Source organism: Rhinichthys klamathensis, unplaced genomic scaffold, assembly GCF_029890125.1.
Source record: "Rhinichthys klamathensis goyatoka isolate OS25496 unplaced genomic scaffold, OSU_Roscu_1.1 h1tg000404l_1, whole genome shotgun sequence".
Taxonomy (NCBI): Eukaryota; Metazoa; Chordata; class Actinopteri; order Cypriniformes; family Leuciscidae; genus Rhinichthys; species Rhinichthys klamathensis.
Window position 1 is genome coordinate 1,134,997 of NW_026606905.1, and position 24,121 is coordinate 1,159,117.

The 24,121-nt window shown below is 41.3% G+C and overlaps 2 protein-coding genes across 2 annotated transcripts; both read left to right on the forward strand.

The window, feature by feature from the left end:
* Positions 1-19,888: 19,888 nt before the first annotated feature.
* LOC130070360 (E3 SUMO-protein ligase ZBED1-like) lies at positions 19,889-21,511 on the forward strand. Its single transcript, XM_056234733.1, has 2 exons — positions 19,889-20,868; positions 21,028-21,511. Exons 1-2 carry the CDS (start codon positions 19,889-19,891, stop codon positions 21,509-21,511), a joined length of 1,464 nt encoding a protein of 487 aa, XP_056090708.1.
* Positions 21,512-21,710: 199 nt separating this feature from the next.
* On the forward strand, positions 21,711-22,486 carry LOC130070366 (E3 SUMO-protein ligase ZBED1-like). The gene is made up of 2 exons (XM_056234741.1): positions 21,711-21,825; positions 21,947-22,486. The coding sequence occupies exons 1-2, from the start codon at positions 21,756-21,758 to the stop codon at positions 22,321-22,323; spliced, it is 447 nt and encodes a 148-aa protein (XP_056090716.1). The 5' UTR covers positions 21,711-21,755; the 3' UTR covers positions 22,324-22,486.
* The last annotated feature ends 1,635 nt before the right edge of the window (positions 22,487-24,121 follow it).

Here is a 24,121-nt window from a genome sequence, read left to right on the forward strand (position 1 = left end):
ATTTAAATTATATGGGTTGTATGCACATTTTGTAATAAAAAAAAAAATATATATCCAAAAAGACAAGGCCTTAAAGGGTTAAACTCTTGTCACTGTAACAGACACAATCTCTCACACACACACACACACACACTCCAGCATTGCAATCTTGACATCGCAGCCTGTTCATTATGCTGCGTTATGCTGCATCACACAGGCATTCATAACGGTGCGCGTCCACGACGATGAGCGAGCAGAACAGAGCGAACGTTTTTTAGTTCATTCCTACTTCCAAAGGAATTCCCTCGAGCTGCTTTTATGATACACTCAAAATATTCCACAAGCAATCATTTAAATTTAATGATATTCAGAACAAAACAAGAATAAAAAAAACTATAAACAATAAATAACCGAAATAATTTAAAGCGAAAGTGAAAGTAAGCTGTGTTGGGCTCACATTACTCTCTCATTCGAATCAAACTGTTTTAACATTTGCGATGTATTTGGATGCTAAACTATTCTTTATTATAGGCTTTGTACTTCACTCACGTTCCAATATTGACAGAAAAACATCCACATTCAGACCAAAATAGACGACTTCCTGTTGGGCTGGCTTAAAACTTAGAGCACGAAAGTTGTTTGGCCCGATGAGGTGTATATGTGTACCAAGTTTCATATTATTACATGCAAGTGTGTTTGATTTATGGACCAAATATTCAGACCAAGTTTATGGACCAAGTTAATTTAATTAATAAACTAATTATATAAAACTATTGTCTATGCACTACAATTAAACTGGTTAAATGCCTTTACTTTATTACTAAAACTTATTTAAAAAATACAAGGCTTAAGACATTTATTTTCTTTTTTAATGCAGGCCAAACCACACAGCAGTGAAATGGTTAATCTAGCCCCCTCCCCCTTCCCCTACACACACACACACACACACACACACACACACACACAGACAGGCACAGACACAGAGATATGGCAAGCCATCTTAACATTTAACAGCCAGACTGGATATGTGTTGCAGATATCTGTAATTCAGTATTGCCTAGTCAAAAAGAACATTTCAGATATCCTCAACTACATTCTTCCTATCCATAATTGTCATTTCAGATTTCCACAAAGACATTCTTCCTGAGATATCTACAATTTGATTCTGACTAGTCATAACTCCAGTTCAAGATATCTTTAATTAACCTCAATTCAAGATATCTACATGTTCCTTTTCAGATATCTTAAATTAAGTTTTGACTAGGCGAAATTACGTTGTAGATATCTGTAACTGGAATTATGACTAGTCAAAATGGCGTTGTAGATCTCAAACTGGAGTTAGGGATAGTCATAATTGAATTGTAGATATTTATTATCAAGTTATAGATATCTTGAAATTAATTTGGATTGTCATTTAAGATGTGTGACGAGTTGAATGTCGTTTTCAATGACGTCATTGCAGATTTCTGTAATTCAGTTTTGCCTAGTCAAAACTGAATTACAGACATCTCTATCTGTCGTTTCGACTAGTCACAATTACGTTACAGATATTTTAAATGATAATACAAACTATCCAAAATGTAATTACGACTAGTCAGAAAGACGTTGTTGATATCTACAATGTTAATTCCAGATAGTCAAACTTAGCTTTTAAATGTTAAAAGGGCTTGCCATACAGAGACGTAGGCTCCGAGAGAGGCTCACCATATTCAAACCAAAATATCTGACTTCGTGTTGTTCGGAGCTAATGACTGTCAATTAGAAAGTTGTCCGGCTCGAGGAGAACAATATGCATACCCATTTTTGTAACTGTAGATAAAACTAATCCCCCCACTTTTGACAAAAGGTGGCGCTACTGAGCCCTCACCACGCCCATTTCTGAAACTTTGCACATGTCTACTGGCTAATAAATGTAATGTGTCTGTCGAGTTTTATGCAATTTCAAGCATGCTAAGAGTCTCAAAAGCATCAAACAAGAATATTAAAGTTCGATGCGTTGCCACGGCAACAGTATCTAAGATATCAATAATCTTTTCACAGGTCTACATCTGCCGTGTGTTTACATTATACACAAAGTTTGAAGCAAATCGGGTAAAAATAAGAGGGTTATTTCAAAGCATTTTGAAAGTGACACACTTCCTGCTGCCAGTTGGTGGCGCTATAACTTTGACTCACAATAGTCACATCCATGTGACCGGCCTCTTACAACGAACACACTGCTAAAGTTTCACCAAGATCAGTTAATGTATAAAGAAGTTATAACACACTTCCTGTTTCTCTTTTCGCGCCATAATTTCGTTTCCAAATCTGATGGAGTTTTGGTTCCTTGCCACTGTCGCCTTGCTTTTGGCTTGCTTAGTTGGGGATATTTAATATTCAACAATATTATTGAACTGTGTTGTACTACTTTCATGTTATCACTGTGAAGCTGCTTTGATGCAATCTGTATTGTGAAAAGCGCTATATAAATAAATGTGACTTGACTTGACTTCCTCGCCACGGCCAAATCGTTCGAGATATCAAAAATCCCCTGGCAATTTGTCATCCTCAATGTCTTGACTTCATGCTGACCGAGTTTTGTGCCGTGTGTTTGAATTCTCTAGGAGGAGTATTTCAAATTCCATTGCATGCGTTTTCCAAACAACCCTAAATAGCCGACTTCACTATATGTGTACCGAGTTTCATATTATTACATGCAAGCGTGTTGGATTTATGGACCAAGTGTTCAAACCCCGTTCCAGGGGGCGCTGTCGAGCCCCCCTGCCACACCCGGGTACCAGCTTCAGCCCGGCCCTGATGGCCACAGGTTCTGACCCATGTGCAAAGTTTCAAGAGTTTTCGAGCACGTTAAGGGCCCCAAAAGTGCCCGAATAGTCGATAGAACATTTTTTAAAAATGTATCCTAAGGAAAACAATAGGGCCTTCGCCCTTTCAGGGCTTGGGCCCTAATAATCCTTAGAAGAACAATAGGGCTCTGCGCCCTTTTAGGGCTTGGGCCCTAGTAATAATCCTTAGGAAAACAATAGGGCCTTCGCCTTTTCAAGGCTTGGGCCCTAATAATAATAATCCTTAGGAAAACAATAGGGCCTTCGCCTTTCCAGGCTTGGGCCCTAATAATAATCCTTAGGAAAACAATAGGGCCTTCGCCTTTTCAAGGCTTGGGCCCTAATAATAATCCTTAGGAAAACAATAGGGCCTTCGCCTTTTCAAGGCTTGGGCCCTAATAATCCTAAGGAAAACTATAGGGCCTTCGCCTTTTCAAGGCTTGGGCCCTAATAATCCTAAGGAAAACAATAGGGCCTTCGCCTTTTCAAGGCTTGGGCCCTAAAAATCCTAAGGAAAACAATAGGGCCTTCGCCTTTTCAAGGCTTGGGCCCTAATAATAATCCTTAGGAAAACAATAGGGCCTTCGCCTTTTCAAGGCTTGGGCCCTAATAATCCTAAGAAGAACAATAGGGCTCTGCGCCCTTTCAGGGCTTGGGCCCTAATAAAGAAGAATAACAAATAATCCTAAGAAGAACAATAGGGCTCTGCGCGCTTTCAGGGCTGGGGCCCTAACAATCCTTAGGAAAACAATAGGGCCTTCGCCTTTTCAAGGCTTGGGCCCTAAAAAGGCTCTCCAGAAAACACTGGGGAGTATGTGCATGCAGTGACAGCGACTACTTCTGTCGACTCGGACAGAGAACCAACTGATACAAAATGCTCATTAAAGCAATTTAAGACATCAACTCTGTCGTAGACTGGGAGAGAGTTTTTTAAGACAAATTTTGGGAGGGCTTCATTACTTTTATTCACAGATAGAGACTTGATGACTTTCCAAAATTTCTGTGGATTATTGAGATTTTCACTTGTGACTGATAAATAATATTCTGATTTAGCCTTTTTAATAAGAGAGGTACATTTGTTTCTTAGTTGTCTGAAAATGGACCAGTCAGTGGCAGAATCACCATTTCTAGCTTTAACCCATGCCACATTTCGCTGATGGATAATGTCTGACAACTCTGGAGAAAACCAAGGGTTTTCCCGTCCCTTCACTCTGTGCTTTGTCCAAGGAGCATGTTTATTTTCAATTTTCTCAAAATTCTCCTTAAAAAGTGTCCAGGCAAGTTCAACATCAGGCAACAGGCCTAGCTGTCCCCAGTTAATCAAAGATAAATCATGATGATAGGCTTGTTCATTAAAATATTTCAAATTCCTCTTTCTAATAATTTGCGATTTACATTTGGGTATTTTACTGCCTCTCAAAGTAGCAATAACACAATGATCACTCAGATCATTACAAAAACACCCATAGATAAAAATTTATGAGGGACATTTGTTAGAATCAAGTCAATTAAAGTAGATTTGTCAGGATTTTTGAGATTAGGCCTTGTAGGTACATTTACCAACTGGCTAAGACTGATAGAATCACAGAAAGATTTAAAATCATCAGAAACAACATTTAGCCAGTCCCAATTTAAGTCCCCTGCCAATAAAAGTTCCCTATAGTTTAATCTGGACAAAAGAAGATTTAAAGATGATAAAGCCTCCCTGGAGGCCGATGGAGGTCTAGAACACCCCACAACAGTTATTGAAAGGGACTTAAATATTTCAACATTCAAGGCCAAAAACTCCATTTGCCTACAGAGAGATTCAGACAAAACAACTGATGCACCAAATCTTGACTTAACATAGACAGCTACGCCACCACCTTTCTTCGGCCTGTCACTGCAAAAAACATTATACCCATGTACTTTTATATCTTCATTAGTAATTGAAGATACTACTATTTAATTCTGAAAAAAAAAGAGATTCTAATTATTGGAGAAAAAACTTCCACACGTAATAACCTACAATACTGTCTATTGATGGCATCTTTGTCGTCGGTTATGAACCTGGGTGTGCTCTTTGATACCAATCTTTCATTTGAAAGTCACGTGTCTAGTATCTGTAAAACCTCATTTTTCCATCTTAAAAATATATCTAAATTACGTCATATGCTCTCAATGAAGAATGCGGAACAATTAGTTAATGTGTTCATTAAATCAAGGCTAGATTATTGTAATGCTATTATGGGTGGTTTCCCTGCACGCTTAATAAACAAACTATAGCTGGTCCAAAATGCAGCAGCTAAAGTTCTTACCAGAACCAGGAAGTATGACCATATAAGCCCGGTTCTGTCAACACTGCATTGGCTCCCTATTAAACATCATATACATTTTTAAATATTGCTGATTACTTACAAAGCACTAAATAGTTTAGCTCCCCAGTACTTGAGCGGAGGATGGGATGGTCCTCCACGTCTATTGCGATCTCAAAATTCCGGCCAGTTCATAATACCTAGAATATCAAAATCGACTGCTGGCAGTAGATCCTTTTCCTATTTAGCACCAAAACTTTGGAACAGTCTTCCTAACATTGTCAGGGAAGTAGACAATCTAGACTAAAAACACATCTCTTTGACCTAGCATACACATAATACATTATAGACTTCCATAATTCAATGTTAGGCTGCATAGATTAGGTCAGCCGGAACCGGGAACACTTCCCATAAATCCTGATGTACTTGTATCATCAGAAGAAGGATGGCGTCTACGCTAATATTAGTCTCTCTGTTTATCCCGAGGTTTATTTGCAGTCCGCCTGATCCAGCCCATATCCAGATCTGATGAAGGACATTTGATGGCTGCTCTGTCAAGTCTTCGTCGTCGGTTAGGAACCTGGGTGTGCTCTTTGATACCAATCTTTCATTTGGAAGTCACGTTTCTAGTATCTGTAAAACGAATCGGTTACCTAACGTAACCTCGGTTCTCTCTAGATAAGGGAACGAGTATTGCGTAAGCTAGCTTACGCTACGGGAAAGATTCATCTTTTCTGAGAAATTGAAGCCAAAAATTATCCTATAATTTTGTATCTATTCACAACGCAGTTCAGCTGCAGCAGAGCATGAGCAGGCTAGCTAGCAGCTCATTGGCTCGCTCACAGGGAACTGCTTAAGCCTATGAGGAGACACGAATGAACTCTCGGCCAATGAGAGTCTGACCTGCTCTCATTGCGTCAGAGCCCGCCGAAACGGGCGTGGCCAGAGAGTATAAATTCGCCTCTCAGGCTGTAAATTCTGGTTTTCATAGAATGAAGCGAGAACGCTAGTAGCACAAGCACGGCCAGGAACGCAATACTCGTTCCCTCATCTAGAGAGAACCGAGGTTACGTTAGGTAACCGATTCGTTCTCTTACGAGAGGTTCTCTCGTATTGCGTAAGCTAGCTTACGCTACGGGAACACCTGGTCAACGCCGTGCGTGCTAAGCATCCACTATGAGTCCCAGGGGGGACCCCGGGGAACCCTTATGAGTGGGAATAAAATATGTACATGTGACAAAGGCCAGCGGAGCGGGCCGGGGATTTGTGAAGTACATAAGCACATAATAAGGAGGGACAGAACGAGACCCGGACCTTCCCAACGCGGGGCTATGAGGAGCACCGAGTGGCGTGTTTCCCTGATTCTCTGAAGCACCTGTGGTAGCAGAGACACCGGAGGGAATGCATAAAGCGGGCGGCTGGGCCAGGTCTGGGCTAGCGCGTCCTCGCGTTTTGAGAAAAATATTGGGCAGTGGGTGTTTTCTTCTGAGGCGAAGAGGTCCACCTCTGCTCTGCCGAATATTCGCCACAGCTTTTGGACTGTAAGAGTGTGCAGGGACCATTCGCCAGGGGGAATGGGGTTCCTGGACAGACTGTCTGGACCGTCGTTCAGATGGCCCGGCACGTGCGTCGCTCTGAGCGAGAGCAGGTGACACTGGGACCAAACTAGGATGCGTTCTGTCAGTCGGAAGAGAGTTCTGGATCTGACGCCGCCCTGACGGTTTTAGATAGGAGACCACAGCCATATTGTCCGAACGGATCAGCACATGGTGACCGTGAATGCGCGGCAGAAAGCGCGTGAGCGCGTTCTCGACCGCCAGCATCTCCAAACAGTTTATGTGGAAGAGACTCTCCTGAGCTGACCAGGGGCCGAAGGCCGGTGAGCCCTCGCAGACCGCACCCCAACCCATGTTGGATGCGTCTGTCGAAAATGACTTTTCGGCGAGAAAAGGTCCCCAAGGAAACGCCCCGCTAAAACCATTCTGTCATGGTCCATGGCTGCAGAGCTGTGATACAGGTCTGCGTTACCTTTATCAGCTGGCGGCCCGTGGTCCACGCGCGGTGAGACACACGGCTCTTCAACCAGAACTGAAGCGGGCGCATGCGCAGTAACCCCAGCTGGAGCACTGCGGAGGCTGAGGCCATGTAACCCAGCGCCTTCTGAAAAGTTTTCAGAGGTGTGAGTCTGTTCATCTGAAAAGATGCGGCGAGACGCTGCACACGGCGCGCGCGCTGTGTAGACAGACGAGCCGTCATTGAGACCGAGTCTAGCTCTATACCCAAGAAGGAGATAGTCTGACTTGGTTGAAGTGCGCTCTTTGTCCAGTTGACAGAGAGGCCCAAACTTTTCAGATGGTCGAGGAGAACTGTACGATGAGACAGTAGCTCCCTCTGTGATTGTGCCAAAATCAGCCAGTCGTCCAAATAGTTCAGTATTCGCAGCCCCTGACTCCGCAGGGGGGCGAGCGCCGCATCCATGCACCTCGTAAACGTGCGGGGTGCTAGGGATAGGCCGAACGGGAGGACGGTGTATTGATAAACCTGGCCTTCGAAGGCGAAACGTACGAATGGCCTGTGAAGGGGATTTATCTGAATCTGAAAGTAGGCATCTTTCAGATCTAGTGAAATGAACCAGTCCCCCTGGCGCACATGCGCGAGGAGTTTTCTGATAGTGAGCATTTTGAACGGTCTCTTCATGAGAACTCTGTTCAGAAATCTGAGGTCTAAGATTGGTCTGAGGCCGCCGTCTTTCTTTGGAACCAGAAAATAACGTCCGTAAAACCCCGACTCGCTCATAGATAGAGGAACTCTCTATAGCCCTTTTGCACAATAGTTTTGCTATCTCTGAACGGAGCAGAGTCACTGCTTCTGGGTTCACAATAGTTTCTAGCCGCGCTCGGAAACCTGGAGGGCGGCGGTGGAACTGTAAGCGATAGCCTAGCCTTATTGTGTTTAGCACCCACTGGGAAATTCCCGGAATAGCTTCCCACGCTTGAAGCGTAACGCTAAGGGGTGAATGGCTACATGGTCCCCGTTGCTGCACACAGCGGGCCGCGCGGGCGCGCTCATAGTGTTTATGACAGCGGGACTTACACTCAGAGAGGAGTTTAAGGGCCGTGTAACAGAGTGAGCAGAGGTGGGACTCTGCTCTTATGCACTCTGAAACTCGAGCGGGTTGGAACCGCTTTATGAGAGTGGGCTCTGTGAGACACACGGTAACTGAAAAGCTTTTGTGTATGAGTGAACACAGTGTTGTGGGCACATTTTCTACACGTGAGGCTTTTATGCTCTTTTTGAGATATCTCTGGGTCGCCGTGAAAACGGTGTTTGTGCACATGCAGTGCTTTGTGTATGAGTGAACACAGTGTTGTGGGCACATTTTCTACACAATAGGTTTTTATGCTCTTTTTGAGATATCTCTGGGTCGCCGTGAAAACGGTGTTTGTGCACATGCAGTGTTTTGTGTATGAGTGAACACAGTGTTGTGGGCACATTTTCTACACAAGAGGCTTTTATGCACTTTTTTTATTTATTTTTTTTTATTTCTCTGGGACGCGGTGAAAACGGCGTTTGTGCACATGCAAGCGGGAAAAGAGACCGGCTTGTTGATGGCGGTGTACACTGCTGCAGTAGCCGTGTGAACGGGGACTGACAGAGGGCGAAACCTTGATGGCGGTTCAGCCATGGTGAGAAATAGCCGTCCTTTTCTCAGCTGAGGCTGGTCACGTGAGCGGCCTGCAGCGGGATATATATATAGCCTGAATCGGCTGCACTTGTGACGCGCGTCGCGTGCAAGTGCGTGTTAGAAACGTGAGCGCTGCAAGCGGGCACGAGACTATTTTTAGCCTGCAGAGGCTGGACTTGTGACGGCATAAAAATTATCTGCGAGAGCCGGAATCGAACGCGGGTCTCTGGCGCGAAAAGCTTTGTGATACACCACTGAGCCACAGGGGTAATGACACAAGCACAGTAGCGCGAGCAGATAAGAGGGCGTGATAGCAGTAACAGGTTCGGCCTCAGCGGAACTAACACACTATAACCCATTTGTCCAGCTTTATGCTCGGAAATGAGAACGTTTCTCATGAGCGCGGGAGAGCGCGGCCGCTTTCTGTCACGTAAGAGAGCTGGGCGCGAGCTCAGAGCTGCATAAAGATTATCTGCGAGAGCCGGAATCGAACACGGATCTCTGGCGCGAAAAGCTTTGTGTTCCACCACTGAGCCAGGGGTAAAGACACAAACATAACAGCGCGAGCAGATAAGAGGGCGTGATAGCAGAAACAGGTACGGCCTCAGCGGAACTGATACACTATAAACGCTTTATGTAGCGGCGTTATATGCAGGCGGGAGAGCGCGGCCGCTTTCTGTAACGTAAGAAAGCTAGCCGAGAGCTCAGAGCTGCATAAAAAATTATCTGCGAGAGCCGGAATCGAACACGGGTCTCTGGCGCGAAAAGCTTTGTGTTCCACCACTGAGCTAGGGGGAAGACACAGGCTTAATAGCGCGAGCAGATAAGAGGGTGTGATAGCAGCGACTAGTTCGGCCTCGACGGAACTTAACGCACTATAAACCCACTTGCCGGTGACGCGTAAGCATGGGGCCGGGCTAGCTCTCTTGTAAAGTAAAGAAAGCTAGCCGCGGTTGGCACAGCTGTAAGCGGCTCGTCCCCCATTCAGCGCTCGTAGGCGGTGAGAGGGGGAGGCGGCGTAACGCTTCGAGTCGAGCCCGCAGGGTCAACAACAGAAGCCCAATCGCAGAGGAAACATCCGCCGTTGGCGAGAGAAAGCTCTGCGTGTCCCAGTCCCAGGCAGAGAGCGCAGAAGAAGGCGGGCTCTGGCGCTGAGAGGGACGCGGCATGAGCCGCAGGTGTGCGAGGCATCTTAAAAAAGACGCTCGCTGCTCTTTTAGATACACACACAATACAAGAAGCTTTTTGGTAAAGGATATGAATCCGTCGGATGGCGCTAGCTTGCAGGACGGCTGAAGGTGGCGAAGACGGCCGGCTTCCTCAGACTCCCAGATGCTCGCTAGAAGGTGCCTTTTCCACGACGGCGGCTTCTCTCAGGATCAGCAGATGCGTGTAGCCTCGCTGAAGATATGAAAAATCTGAATTTACAGCCTGAGAGGCGAATTTATACTCTCTGGCCACGCCCGTTTCGGCGGGCTCTGACGCAATGAGAGCAGGTCAGACTCTCATTGGCCGAGAGTTCATTCGTGTCTCCTCATAGGCTTAAGCAGTTCCCTGTGAGCGAGCCAATGAGCTGCTAGCTAGCCTGCTCATGCTCTGCTGCAGCTGAACTGCGTTGTGAATAGATACAAAATTATAGGATAATTTTTGGCTTCAATTTCTCAGAAAAGATTAATCTTTCCCGTAGCGTAAGCTAGCTTACGCAATACGAGAGAACCTCTCGTAAGAGAACGGCATTTTTCCATCTTAAAAATATATCTAAATTATGTCATATGCTCTCAATGGCAAATGCGAAACAATTAGTTCATGCGTTTGGACACGACGACAACGCAGTCCTAAAAAGTAATTGCTGATTCTACTTAAGAAAAACTAGTGAATTTAACTTACTTTGAAAACTCAGTTGATTTAACTTGATTACACTGTGTACTGTGAACTTTTAGGTGGATGCAATAGTTAAACTAAACAAATCTAGTACATTGTACTTAAGATTGGTAAGTGTATTGTACTAAAGGCATGTTCACACTGTTGCAAATTTCTGGAGCACAGAATTTGCATATAATAATAATAATAATAATGAAATGAATAACGTTTTTAGTAAATACCATACAATTAGAAACGGTTTGATGATAGCTATAGCTATATATACATATATACGCGCGCGCACACACACACGTGTGCGTGTGTATTTATTTATTAATAGGTTCTGAATCTTTTTTTCTTTCACCTATAAAATAACTGGGAAGATTAAAGCGTATTTGCAAGCCCATCGGCTGCTACTGCTTCACAGTACTTATTTGTATTACAGAGCTTTATATATTTACTGTTCGTTGGTTATGAAGTTTCAGCATGAGACGAAACAACTCGTTTTTTTTTTTCATCTCGCGCATGCGCATTTGCGCAATTGGACGGTTGAACTTGAAGACGATGACATCGACGAAGAACTTCATCTCGTGTTCGGGATCGGGATGCGGCAGCAAAACTAGGTATGCTAGCCTCTTGAACAACTATTTATCAACTTTAATGTCATTGTATTGCTTAACCCTCTGGGGTTGTTAGTTTAACAGTCACACTTGGGGTGTTCGGGTCCAAATGGACCCAAAGGGCAGGATTCATATTTTAAAAAAGAAAATCATAATTTTTTTTTTAACTTGTTTTCTATAATTTTTTTTCTTTTCTTTTTTGGTGTTTTGAGATATTTTATGATTTATAATTAATATTTATGCAATAATTATGACCCATTTTTTCCCATTGAACATAATAGAATTTTTTTATTATTATTATTTTTTTTTTATTTTTTTTTTATCAAAGCTGTATTACATTTTAGAGTGAAGCCTAGGCCTCATGAAAGCAATTTTTAAAAAAATATAGATGCCATCTGGTGGACACACTGAGCATTTTTATCACGCAATAGCACATTTTTACCACTAGTGGATTTACAGCTCTCTGTAGAAAGGCTTGGGGATTCTAGTGATTTTTGCAAATATATACCAATTTTTTTTCAGGTTGTTGATTTTTAAAATATAATAACAGATTCTCAAAGACTATTTTTGTCTTGTTTTTTGTTTGTTTGTTTGGTTTAAATGGTAATTTGAAGTGCCAGTTTTACTTTATAATACAGATTATTATAAATATATAATACAGTGTGTGTGTGTGTGTGTGTGTCTGTTTTGCACTCTTGATGTTTTAGAGATTCACCCCTTCACCGTTGAGTCATTTTTCTGCATTCTGGTTGATTTGTATATTGTATGCACAAAAAAACTGTTTTCATATTTTTGACAATTTCCCATTCATTTCCAATGGGGCACATTTGGACCCGAAGGTCCTAAGTGTGAGTATTTTTTTTATTTTTTTTACAACCACTTAGACTATTCAAATAGACTATTCTATTTGAATAGTCTGTGTTTTCATATTGAATAATCTGTGTTTTCATATTTTTGACAATTTCACATTCATTTCCCATGGGGGTCCATTTGAACCCGAAGGTCCTGAGTTTGACTATTTTTTTTACAACCACTTAGACTATTCAGATCCAGTCCCCATTTGTTTTGTGTGTTCACATACCTAATACCATAAAAGTCACCTAGTTTCGTAACATTCCGATTAAGCTGTGATTTTTAAAAATTCAAAACAGATTTATGTACAGTAATCTGAATTTATGAGTGTGTATGTGTATAAAAGTGTGTGTGTGTTTGTGTTTGTGTGTGGATGTGTCTGTTTTGCACTCTTGATGTTTTATAGACTCTCCCCTTCACTGTTGTGTGCTTTTTTTATGGATTGTGGCTGATTTGTAGATTGTACGCCCCAAAAAACTGTTTTTTCACATTTTTGCCATTTTCCCATTCATTTCCTATGGGGGTCCATTTGGACCCGAAGGTCCTGAGTGTGACAATTTTTTTTACAACCACTTAGACTGTTCACATCCTGTCCCCAATTTTTTTGGGTGTTCACATACCAAATACCAACAAAGTCACCAAATTTCGGACCATTCCGAAGAAGCTGTGATTTTTAACATTTTTTTATTTGAATGATTCGGGTCCATTTGGGCCGAACAACCCCAGAGGGTTAAAAACAGAATTGATTTAGCTCATTGTGCAGTAAGAGGAAAAGGCACACTGAAGTACGTTAGTTTTATGTCGAATGAGACCAGTTGAGACAAGTGGCTTACTAGCTAACGTTAGGTTGCAAAAATCGATTTTTACTGAACACTGTTTTATGTACAGTTTGTAAGCTGTGTTAATCGTTTATAAGTTCGGGGATTATCATTAATAATATGTAAAAATCCTGGCTGTGCGGCCTATAGCTAGCTAACTTTACTTTCATTCTGTCTAGAAAGTTCGATGCTCACATGTCGTTCACATGGAAATTAACAACACGATGCATTAATTAAAATAGTGTAACTAACAAGCAGGTAGCTTATTTTGTCTTTTTATTTTGTGACAGATTCACTCAACGTTTCACCAATAACTTCAAGACTAAATGTGGAGACATTGGCTGCAGCAGATTAAAATGACGTAAGCTCATCGACATATCACAATTATGTTTCGATAGCAAAACATAGGCCCATGTTGCTTTTGCTGTTGTGCTAGTGTCGAGCGTTATTCAATATACATTTTTATAACTTTGCAGAAATCCAACATCAATGCGGAACAAACAGCCATTCTTCATGGCCTACCACTCCTTCTCGGAGAGGACCCCACTGATTTTTACAAGACATGTTTTGTAAGTATTTTCTTCTCTGATGTGATTCTTATTTAACAGGCAAACTGTTCTTCAAACAGTTGATATCTGGCAAGAAGAGTTGTGAAGGCAAGAAAAACAGTCAGGACATTGAAACAAAGTAAGGGTTAGAGAAAAGAAAGTGAAAGATAAGTTTTATTTATTTGTTTGTTTCACATTTTAATGAGTATGTGCTCTTAAAGGGATAGTTCACCCAAAAATAAAAATTCTGTAATTTACTCACCCTTATGTTGTTCCAAACCTGTATGAGTTTCTTTCTTCTGTTGAACACAAAATAATATGTTTCGAAGAATGTCGGTAATGAAACAGTTGAGATTACCCATTGACTTCCATAGTATTTTTTCCTACTATGGAAGTCAATGGCTACTCTCAACTGTCTGGTTACCAACATTCATCAAAATATCTTCTTTTCAGTTCAACAGATGAAAAAAAACTCATGCAGGTTTAGAACAACTTGAGGGTGAGTAAATTATGACAAGATTTTCATTTTTAGGTGAACTATCCCTTTAAAGGAACACTTCACCGTTTTTCCATATTAAACTGTTATTCCCTTTACTAAGACGAGTTGATACATACCTCTCTCGTCTCAGTGCGTGCACTCAATGGCTCTGGCGCGCGGAGACACTTTGTTAGCACTTAGCTTAGCCCAGTTCATTCATTAGGATTCAAACAGAGATGAAGTTAGAAGCGACCAAAAACCTCCACGTTTTCCCTATTTAAATACAGTTAGACGAGTAGTTACACGACCAAGTATGATGACACAAAATAAAACGTGGTTCTTTTCTAAGCGAGTAAAATGGATAACTAATGTATGGCGGAATAGCACTTGAGAGCACTTCAACTCAGCGCAGTAATATCATTTTTCAGGAGTGATGATATTACTGCACAGAGTCCAAGTGCTATTCCGCCATACATTATAGTTATCCATTTTACCCGCTTAGAAAAGCGCCACGTTTTATTTTGTGTCACCTTACTTGGTCGTGTAACTGTATTTAAATAGGGAAAACGTGGAGGTGTTTGGTCGCTTCTAACGTCATCTCTGTTTGGATCCTAATGAATGAAGTGGGCTAAGCTAAGTGCTAACAAAGTGTCTCCGCGCGTCAGAGCGATTGAGTGCACGCACTGAGATGAGAGAGGTATGCATCAACTCGTCTTAGTAAAGGGAATAACATAGTTTAATATGAAAAAATGGTGGAGTGTTCCTTTTAAAATATGTTTTGTGGCTTTCTTTGACCTCATTTTTGTTATATGCTATTCCCATTTTAGGACTGATGACAATGAAGATATGTCCAGTCCAACATTGAAATAGGTATTCTGACAGTGATTCCCGAGTCGTCTGCAACCGCTGCCGTACCCTACTCCCTGCATCTTGTTGCCACAACAACGGCAATCATTCTGGAAGGTACAGTGGTTGTGGATGATCTTGAAAATCTTCCACAAGCAATGTGCTTGCTCTTTGGACTAATTTATGCTCTAAACTTAGAGTATCCTGCAGCACTGAAGAGCACATTCGACTTCATACAGAGAGTGATTTTGTCCCTTGGCCACAAGTCACTCAAACCTAAAATCCAATCACTGAAAAATCGCCTGATGCAGTAATAGATCATAGCCATGATGCTTTGAGTGAATAGAGCTGTCTTTAAAGGAACACTCCACCGTTTTTTTCATATTAAACTATGTTATTCCCTTAACTAAGACGAGTTGATACATACCTCTCTCGTCTCAGTGCGTGCACTCAATCGCTCTGGCGCGCGAGACACTTTGTTAGCACTTTGCTTAGCCCAGTTCATTCATTAGGATCCAAACAGAGAAGCGACCAAACACCTCCACGGTTTCCCTATTTAAATACAGTTACACGAGTAGTTACACGACCAAGTATGGTGACACAAAATAAAACGTGGCGCTTTTCTAAGCGTATAAAATGGATAACTATAATGTATGGCGGAATAGCACTTGAGAGCACTTCGACTTGGCGCAGTGATATCATCACTCCTGATGATGAGAGGATTTTTTAGGAGTGATGATATTACTGCGCCGAGTCGAAGTGCTCTCAAGTGCTATTCAGCCATACATTATAGTTATCCATTTTACAGTGGTGTAATCATCTTACACCATTCTCGGTCGTGTAACTACTCGTGTAACTATTTAAATAGGGAAAACGTGGAGGTGTTTGGTCGCTTCTCTGTTTGGATCCTAATTAATGAACTGGGCTAAGCTAAGTGCTATCAAAGTGTCGCGACGCGCCAGAGCGATTGAGTGCACGCACTGAGACGAGAGAGGTATGTATCAACTCGTCTTAGTTAAGGGAATAACATAGTTTAATATGAAAAAACGGTGGAGTGTTCCTTTAAAGGGGTCATATAATGGTGCATGCACTTTTACAAGTTGATTGTACTGAAATGTGTGTTGGCAGTGTCTGTACACAACCATCATATAATGATAAAAATCCATCCAGTGGTTTTGTTTTAATCTCCTTATATGTTTTCCCCTGCCTCAAATCGAGCCGTTCGACCGTGTGACGTCACACGCTCGGAAGCCCCTCCCACGATTGTTGATTGACAGGACCGTCTCAACACAGACCCGCCCTCGCGGGTGAGATCAGCTCCATGAGAGAGCTGTCAATCATAGTCTGCGCGGACCGGCGCGGTCATTGTTGACATGCTGGAGCACTGTCTATGATCAGAATGGCGTCTAAGCGATTGTGGTGTTCTGTTCTTGGGTGTAATAACGAACACAGCAGTCATTTTAATGTTCCTAAATCCGAACCGCTGAAGACGCAGTGGCTGTGTTTGTTTTCGAAGGGAATATTCCCCACGAGCAACGTCAATGCGTTCATGTTTGCGCGAATCATTTCTCACCAGACTGCTTTATATATGGAAGTAAAATAATCCCAAATGTTTTTGAAACAAAAAGCCTGTTGAATTGTACTACTTGAAAAAAATATGCATTGCATTAACCCTGCTTGTATTTTAATGCATTGTATTTTTAGGGCTTGCATTTTTATAGGCTGAAATTTAGCATGGTTGAATATTTAAGCTGTGAATATTTCAAATCAAATCATTTCAAACACATTTTCATTAGTAAAATTTCAATAATCCATTTTCACCTTTCATATTTCACATCCCAAATATTCAAACTGATTAAAAATACAACCTATAATATTCAACAGGCGGTTTTCGGTCCATTTTATTTCGCTTTGCAAATTCGCTTCCACAAATTCAGTGGTTCAAATTCGACAGTAAATTCAACATTGACATCCAGGAGCTGCAGGAAAAGTAGTAGATTACCGAGCATAATCTCCATCGGCTGTTAGTCGACCACACCAGCAGGGGGTGCAAGCGCGTGTTGTTGACGAAGACCAGAGCAACAGTTAGTGCAAGCCATTCATTCATAAAAACTTATTTACAAAAATGTAAGTGTATTTGTGATTATTATGACGTCTGTTTTATGTGAAGTTCAGTGTGTTCACGATTACTTTTCCTGTGTAGCCTACATGCATCTTTCTCTACCATGAACGATAATGTTATTCCCCCGATGCGGATGTACAGATCCAGTGTTACATTTGACATATTTCTCTTGGTTGTTTAGTTGCCTTAACCTTATATTGCAGCGATGTGCTGCATGCAGTACTAGGGTTTCCCTCAATATGTCAGGATTCCCCTGCTGGACATAAACGCTTAACGTAGCTTAATGGACAAAAAAAACATTAATTGGTCTTTTATATCACTGTAGTCCATTAAGCTACGTTAAGCGCTTTGTCCTGACGGAATTCGGGGAATCTTTGAGTATGATGATGTATTGAGGGAAACAGATTATAATCCCGTTCACTGTAGAAAAGGCTGATAACATAAGGCTACACAGGGAAAGTAACAATGAATGAAACATAAAAACAGCTTTTGTGCCTTTATCATCTTTTCCGCATATATACTGACCCAGATAATCGTCACAAAAAACATAATGCATGCTGAGTTTTTATGAATGAATGGCTTGCGCTAACTGTTGCTCTGGTCTTCGTCAACAACACGCGCTTGCACCCCCTGCTGGTGAGGTCGACTAACAGCAGATGGAGATTATGCTCGGTAATCTACTGCTTTTCCTGCAGCTCCTGGATGTCAACCTTGAATTTACTGTCGAATTTGAACCACTGAATTTGTGGAAGCGAATTTGCAAAGCGAAATAAAATGGACCGAAAACCACCTGTTGAATATTATAGGTTGTATTTTTAATCAGTTTGAATATTTTGGAAGTGAAATATGAAAGGTGAATATGGATTATTGAAATTTTACTAATGAAAATGTGTTTGAAATGTTTTGATTTGAAATATTCACAGCTTAAATATTTAACCATGCTAAATTTCAGCCTATAAAAATACAAGCCCTAAAAATACAATGCATTAAAATACAAGCAGGGTTAATGCAATGCATATTTTTTTTCAAGTAGTACAATTCAACAGGCTTTTTGTTTCAAAAACATTTGGGATTATTTTACTTCCATATTTATAGACGAGGATCAGTATAAAGCTGGATTTGCTAAGCTGCTGCTCATGAAAAATGGATCGGTAGCTGCTACCAGATATTCGTGTTCCTGCTGAATCTCCAGAAGAACGGAAGTGAGTGTAACGTTTTATTAAACTTTATATTAATATATTAATCTTTGCAAATCGCTAGCTGCACGCTTCACAATGAATGCGTCTAAGGTTTACACTCAGGTTACATTACGGCATGTTTTCTATGTATGACGTTCTCAATATAATTCATAATCCCACGTTTATACTGAACAACGCGTTATGGTTATTGAGTTACAAATGGTGTACGCCAGAGCTCTGGTGTACGCATAGAACAGAGGGGCGGAGTCAGCAAAGCTCATGATCATTTAAAGTCATATGCACTGAAACGGCGTGCTGAAAACAGAGCTGTTTTTGACCAGGTAAAATAAGTGTTTTCTTACAATACTAATGAGAATTTTTAATTAAAGTATATTACAAACTTTTAATTTAGACCCTAAAGAATCATATTAGCTTGTACAAAAATGGCATTATATGACCCCTTTAAGAGAACTCTAAAGAAAATTGTTCAGTACTGTTTTACAGATACGTCAGTGTTTTCCAATTGTTGAAAATGAAAAAAAAAAAAAAATATCCATATTTAACAGGATGTTTTAAATTTCAAGTTTACTTGTTTGGTTTTAGAATAGAGTTTTATAAGAAGATAATTTTAAAGAGAACTGCAGTAGGAAAGGCATTCTGTACCAAACTCTGTGACTTACATGCTCTGCTTTCAACCACTTTGTAAAGATGTTAAAAACAAAGAAACATTGATGTCTTTATTGTCTTTAGTTTTTTTGTTTTTTCTTGAGTGCATTATGTGCTTTATTTCTAAAATGTTGTTGGCGGGCCAGTAATGTTTTAACATTATTATTGTTGAACAAATAAACATTCTAGTGTTTTGCCAAATGTGTTGTCTGTCTTTGTATTCTCAACTTAGAATTTTGAGTACAACTTGCTTGAGAAATTTAAGGCAATCAGTTTCCACACATTCCTCTAGTAAAATGAACAAGCAGACATGTTAAATTAACTGTTTTGTTTAAGTTCTGCTTACAAATCTCAACTTAAATCTGTAAGTTGCCTAAACTTGAGTTTATTAAGTTACCTGTACTCAAGTTTTATGGTAACCTCTACAAATACACAAGTTAACTCTATAAAGAAGTAGACAGTAGTATCAAGTCAAAAATTATGACCTAATTTGCTTGAAAAATTTGAGGCAATCAGTTTCCACAGCTTTTCTTAGTAAAGTCAACTTATTACAGTGTGAAGTGTCAACTAGACTCTCCCCTGTGAAGGCCTCCTTCCCTTTCCTTTACCTCTATACAGATAAAATGTTGTCGGGATAATTCCGGTTCACTTGGCTACAGGGAAGCGATAAATAATTCTTTATTATAAATGTTTAAAGCTGCAGTAGGGAGTTTTGAGAAAACGTTGACTTGGCCTGAAAATTTGAACAAGCACAACTTACAGGTCCCACCCCCTTGCTCTCAGCTGCGCTACAGCCCTCCCTCCACAGCTCGTCCTCCACAGCGGAGCCTGTCGTGAACGCGCAGGCTAGTAAACAGTAGGGCTGGGCGATTTTATCGATTCTGCGATATAAATCGATATTTTTTTTCCAAAGAAAGTATCGATTTTTTAGCCGCGAGTATCGATACATACGTCCCATTCAAATCCCCTGTGTTTACCCCCGTTCGTGTTGCAGGAAGAGCGATTTGGTCAGCCAGCCGCTAGTGTTGCTGTAGAGCAAGTTACCCGTACAAAATGTACACAGACGCAGACGTCTAACTCTTCCTGTTTACCAAGTCAGAGCGAGGATATTCATAGAATGGCGGCGAATATAAATCCGGCACCCGCCTGCTTAAAAGCAGATGTGTGGGAGCACTTTGGTTTTAAAAAAACAAAGGAAAGCAACGACTTGGATAAAAGCGTCGCGGTTTGTAAGCTATGTGGCACTAAAGTTAAGTATTCCGGCAATACCACAAATTTACGAGCGCACCTAAAACGTCACCACCTGGACAAGTTTATGCTTACGGAGGACCCAAAGCAGCAGCGGCCGCGTGACCCAAAACAAACTACGCTGGACATTGATGGCGGTTGTTCCCACAAGTTTCCGTCTGCTTCACCAAGGTCGCAGAAAATTACAGAGTCCATTGCCTACTTTATTTGCCAGGATTTGAGACCATATTCAGTGGTGGAAAACCCCGGCTTTAGGCGCATGGTGAACGCGATGGAGCCCCGCTATCCGATTCCAACCCGCGAACACCTCACCAAGGTTTCCATTCCCGGGCTGTACGCTCAGACAAGGGCACACGTTAAAGCCTCCCTGGCCAGCGCGGAGAGAGTTGCCCTGACGTGCGACGGCTGGACCTCGCGCACAACTGAAGCGTATGTTACCATCACGGCCCACTTTATCAACGAGGAATGGGAGCTCGTTACGTATGTTTTACAAACCAGGGACATGCCCGAGAGCCACACCGGACACAACCTGGCAGAACATCTGAGAAAGGCCCTCGCTGAGTGGGGAATCACAGAAAAGGATCCAGTAATCGTCACTGACAATGCCTCAAATATGACAATCGCAGCTGAGGAGGCAGCATTCACACTTCATGTCAAATGTTATGCTCATACACTAAATCTAGCTGCACAGCGTGCCCTCAAAATCACAGCAGTCGCACGCCTGCTGGGAAGGGTGAGACGCATTGTGAGTTTCTTCAGACGGAGCACCACAGCCAACCACATGCTGAAAGAAAAACAGAGGCTTCTACGACTACCAGAGCACAAGTTGATGACGGATGTAGTTACCAGGTTAGTGTGTGGTTACTTTTCAATAGTTTATTTGTTTTTTTATTACTTATTCATTTATTAATTACATTATTATTTAATTTGTTTAGTCTTTTATGTAAAGCATCCATGCTGTCTATAAATAAAATATAAATAAAGTATATTTATTTTATTTAACTACAGATGGAATAGTGCGCATGACATGCTGGAAAGATTCCTGGAGCAACAACCGGCCATCTGCGCAACCCTGCTCTCGAGTGAAGTCAGGAAGACCGAGAAAGATCTGTGCACACTGACTGAGTCAGATGTGACAACAGCTGAAGAAGTAGTCAGCGCTCTGAAGCCTATGAAAGAGGCAACACAGTACATGTCCAAGGAGAAGACCCCCACACTGTCAGTCGTCGCACCCCTCCAGGACACACTGATCAACGGACTGAAACCGATCGAAGGTGAATCTGCAGTCATAAAAGAGATGAAGGCTGCCATGGCTGGGGATCTTCAGAAGAGGTATATGGACCTCAAGGCAACTCTCCATGCCTGTTCAGCGATGGATCCAAGATTCAAAAGTCTTCCCTTCCTGACTGAAGATGAAAGACAGGAAGTTTATGATGGACTGATTGTAGAGGCTGCAAGACTGAGCATGCAGCCATCAGAGGTAAGGCAGTGATGGTACTGCTACTAGTTTAAAAGGCAAATCCGACATCAGTTTAAAATAGATAAATATTAAATAGTTTTAAAAGCATAATTAAATACTATAATGTTAACAGGTTTAAATGCATATTTAATATAGTAATTAAAAGATTTATACAATAAAAGCTCATGAATTTCATTTCATGTTGACTTATTTAATTTAGTCACTTTGGAGTGTGGATGAAGAGGGCACAGCAAATGCTCATGCTCATGATGAGGGGATGGCATCTAAAGAAGATAAAGACGCTGTGGATGAAGGAGAGCATTTCATGGAAGGAGTGAGCAGTCAAGGTCAGTAGTATTACCCATTGTTATCCGCACTGTGTGTTGTCTGAACTTCTGTGCAGGAAGTATGGAATGTGCTTAACTATAAGTAATGTTTTTTTTGTTTTTATTGTTTATTTATTTGAAGGTCAGCGTCCTCCACCCAGGAATCCAAGGCCCTCTTGTCCACTGGCTGCCCTTCTTGGTGAACGATACGGTGGTAGTGCAGCACGAACCAAGAAAAATACCCAAGAGGACGAGGCCAAGGAGCAGATGACCCGCTACAAGGAGGCAGATCTCCTGGAAGTGAAAGAAGATCCACTGGTCTGGTGGAAGGAGCACCAGTATCAGTATCCACTCTTGTCACAACTTGCTAAAAGGTACCTCTGTATCCCTGGCACTAGCGTTTCCTCTGAGAGGGTATTTTCCACAGCCGGAGATATCATCACTGCTCAGAGAAGCGCACTTCTCCCAGAGCATGTGGATCAAATTATTTTCCTAAACAAAAATCTGAAGACAATGTAGATCACTTGGTCTGCAGTTATGTGGAGAGGAGAGTTTGTTTAGTGTTCACTTAAGGCCTTAAGCTACTTTGCTAAGATGGGTAAAAAAAAATTCAACTTGAATTATTGTCTGGCTGCCATGGTTTATTTTTTCTGCTGGCTAGACTGGCTACCTCACATACGTGTAGGCTTACATGCCTTAAAATACTCAGCTAAGTTTTAAGTTAAATGTTCTTATTGACTTGAATTATTTGATGTTTTGGAGAAGCCATGGTACTACTATGTTTACTTACCTGGCGGCTTGCACCTTCATTGTTTCATTGCTTCATTAACTCTTCATTGTTAATTGCAAATTGCAATGTTGCACTTTATTTACTTTTCAAAGTCTTGTAAGCTACAGTTTGCACTGTTTCAATAAATGGAACTAATTTTCTCAACACATCTTTGATTAATTTTGTCCAGCATTTATTTTGCAAGCTGTCTGATGTTTTTGAGTTTTCATTTAAATTAATCCAAGTAAATGAAACACTCACAAGATGTCACCAAAATCACTCTGTCCCCTTTAAATCTTTCAGAAAATGATGTAAGTGTATCGAATTATATCGAATCGTATCGAATCGTATCGTAGGCTGAATATCGTGATATATATCGTATCGTGAGCTGAATATCGTGTATCGTATCGTATCGTGAGATTAGTGTATCGCTACAGCCCTGGTAAACAGGGCCACCGATGACGGTGGATAAAAAGTTATATGGCACATTCACTAATAGGGACTAAACGTCAATAATATGCTTTACATTGACTATGGCCTGCCCATACTTTGACTACAAACTTGGTCCTCAAATCATTATGTATTTTGCAATAGCCTACATGTAACTTTATAACGTTGCACGCTTTCTATAAGTTATAAATAGCTAGTAAGATAACGGTAACTAACGTTACAGTATGTAAGTAATTATTCTAGCGATATATAATGCTAGATAAGGTGTGCTAGTACATTATTTCAGCAACATGACAAGCCAGTGAATTAGCAGGTTTCAATTGTTGCTTAGCAGAGTGCGTGATATTTTATCTACATGTTATGCGGCTACAGTTTTGACACCGAGTCAATGGGCTCTGTGTAATTCTTTCTTTTTCGCTTGTTTATCGTCATCAGTCTTTTTCCTTTTACCTCTTTGTTTTATGAGCAGGTGTCACTCGAGAATTGGCAGTTTAGGTTGTTTCTCCGTCATAAACACAGCTGCAGCACGCCGGCAATCTTGAGTTTGAACGACGGCTCGCGCTGTGCAAGAGAGGGGTGTGATCAGCGCGTACACGAGCGTGATTGACACTGCTAAGACATTCTTCCTGGCTCTGATTGGTTGTTTCTGACCGGGAGCGTGTATTTCTTGCAAATGGAAATAGGACCACTGGGAGGAGCCAGAGGAGCTTGATTTTTACACAGATTATCTGTCTCATATTCTACTGTCAGGACATAATGACAGTTTTAGCAAACACATTTTTTCAAAAGTTACCTACAGCAGCAGTTAGATAAGTCCATGTATGGACTTATCTAACTCTGGGGGATAAGGTGAATAGGCTAAAGTCCCAAAAAGTCGGAGTGTTCCTTTAAGTTTATCAAGCGACGAGAATACTTTTTGTGCGCAAAAAACAAACAAAAATAACGACTTTATTCAACTATTCATTTCCTTCTCTGTGGGCCTCGAGATTTCACGTAGTTGTGACGTACAACACAGAACTACGTGAAATCTCGAGGCCCACAGAGAAGGAAATGAATAGTTGAATAAAGTTGTTATTTTTGTTTGTTTTTTGCGCACAA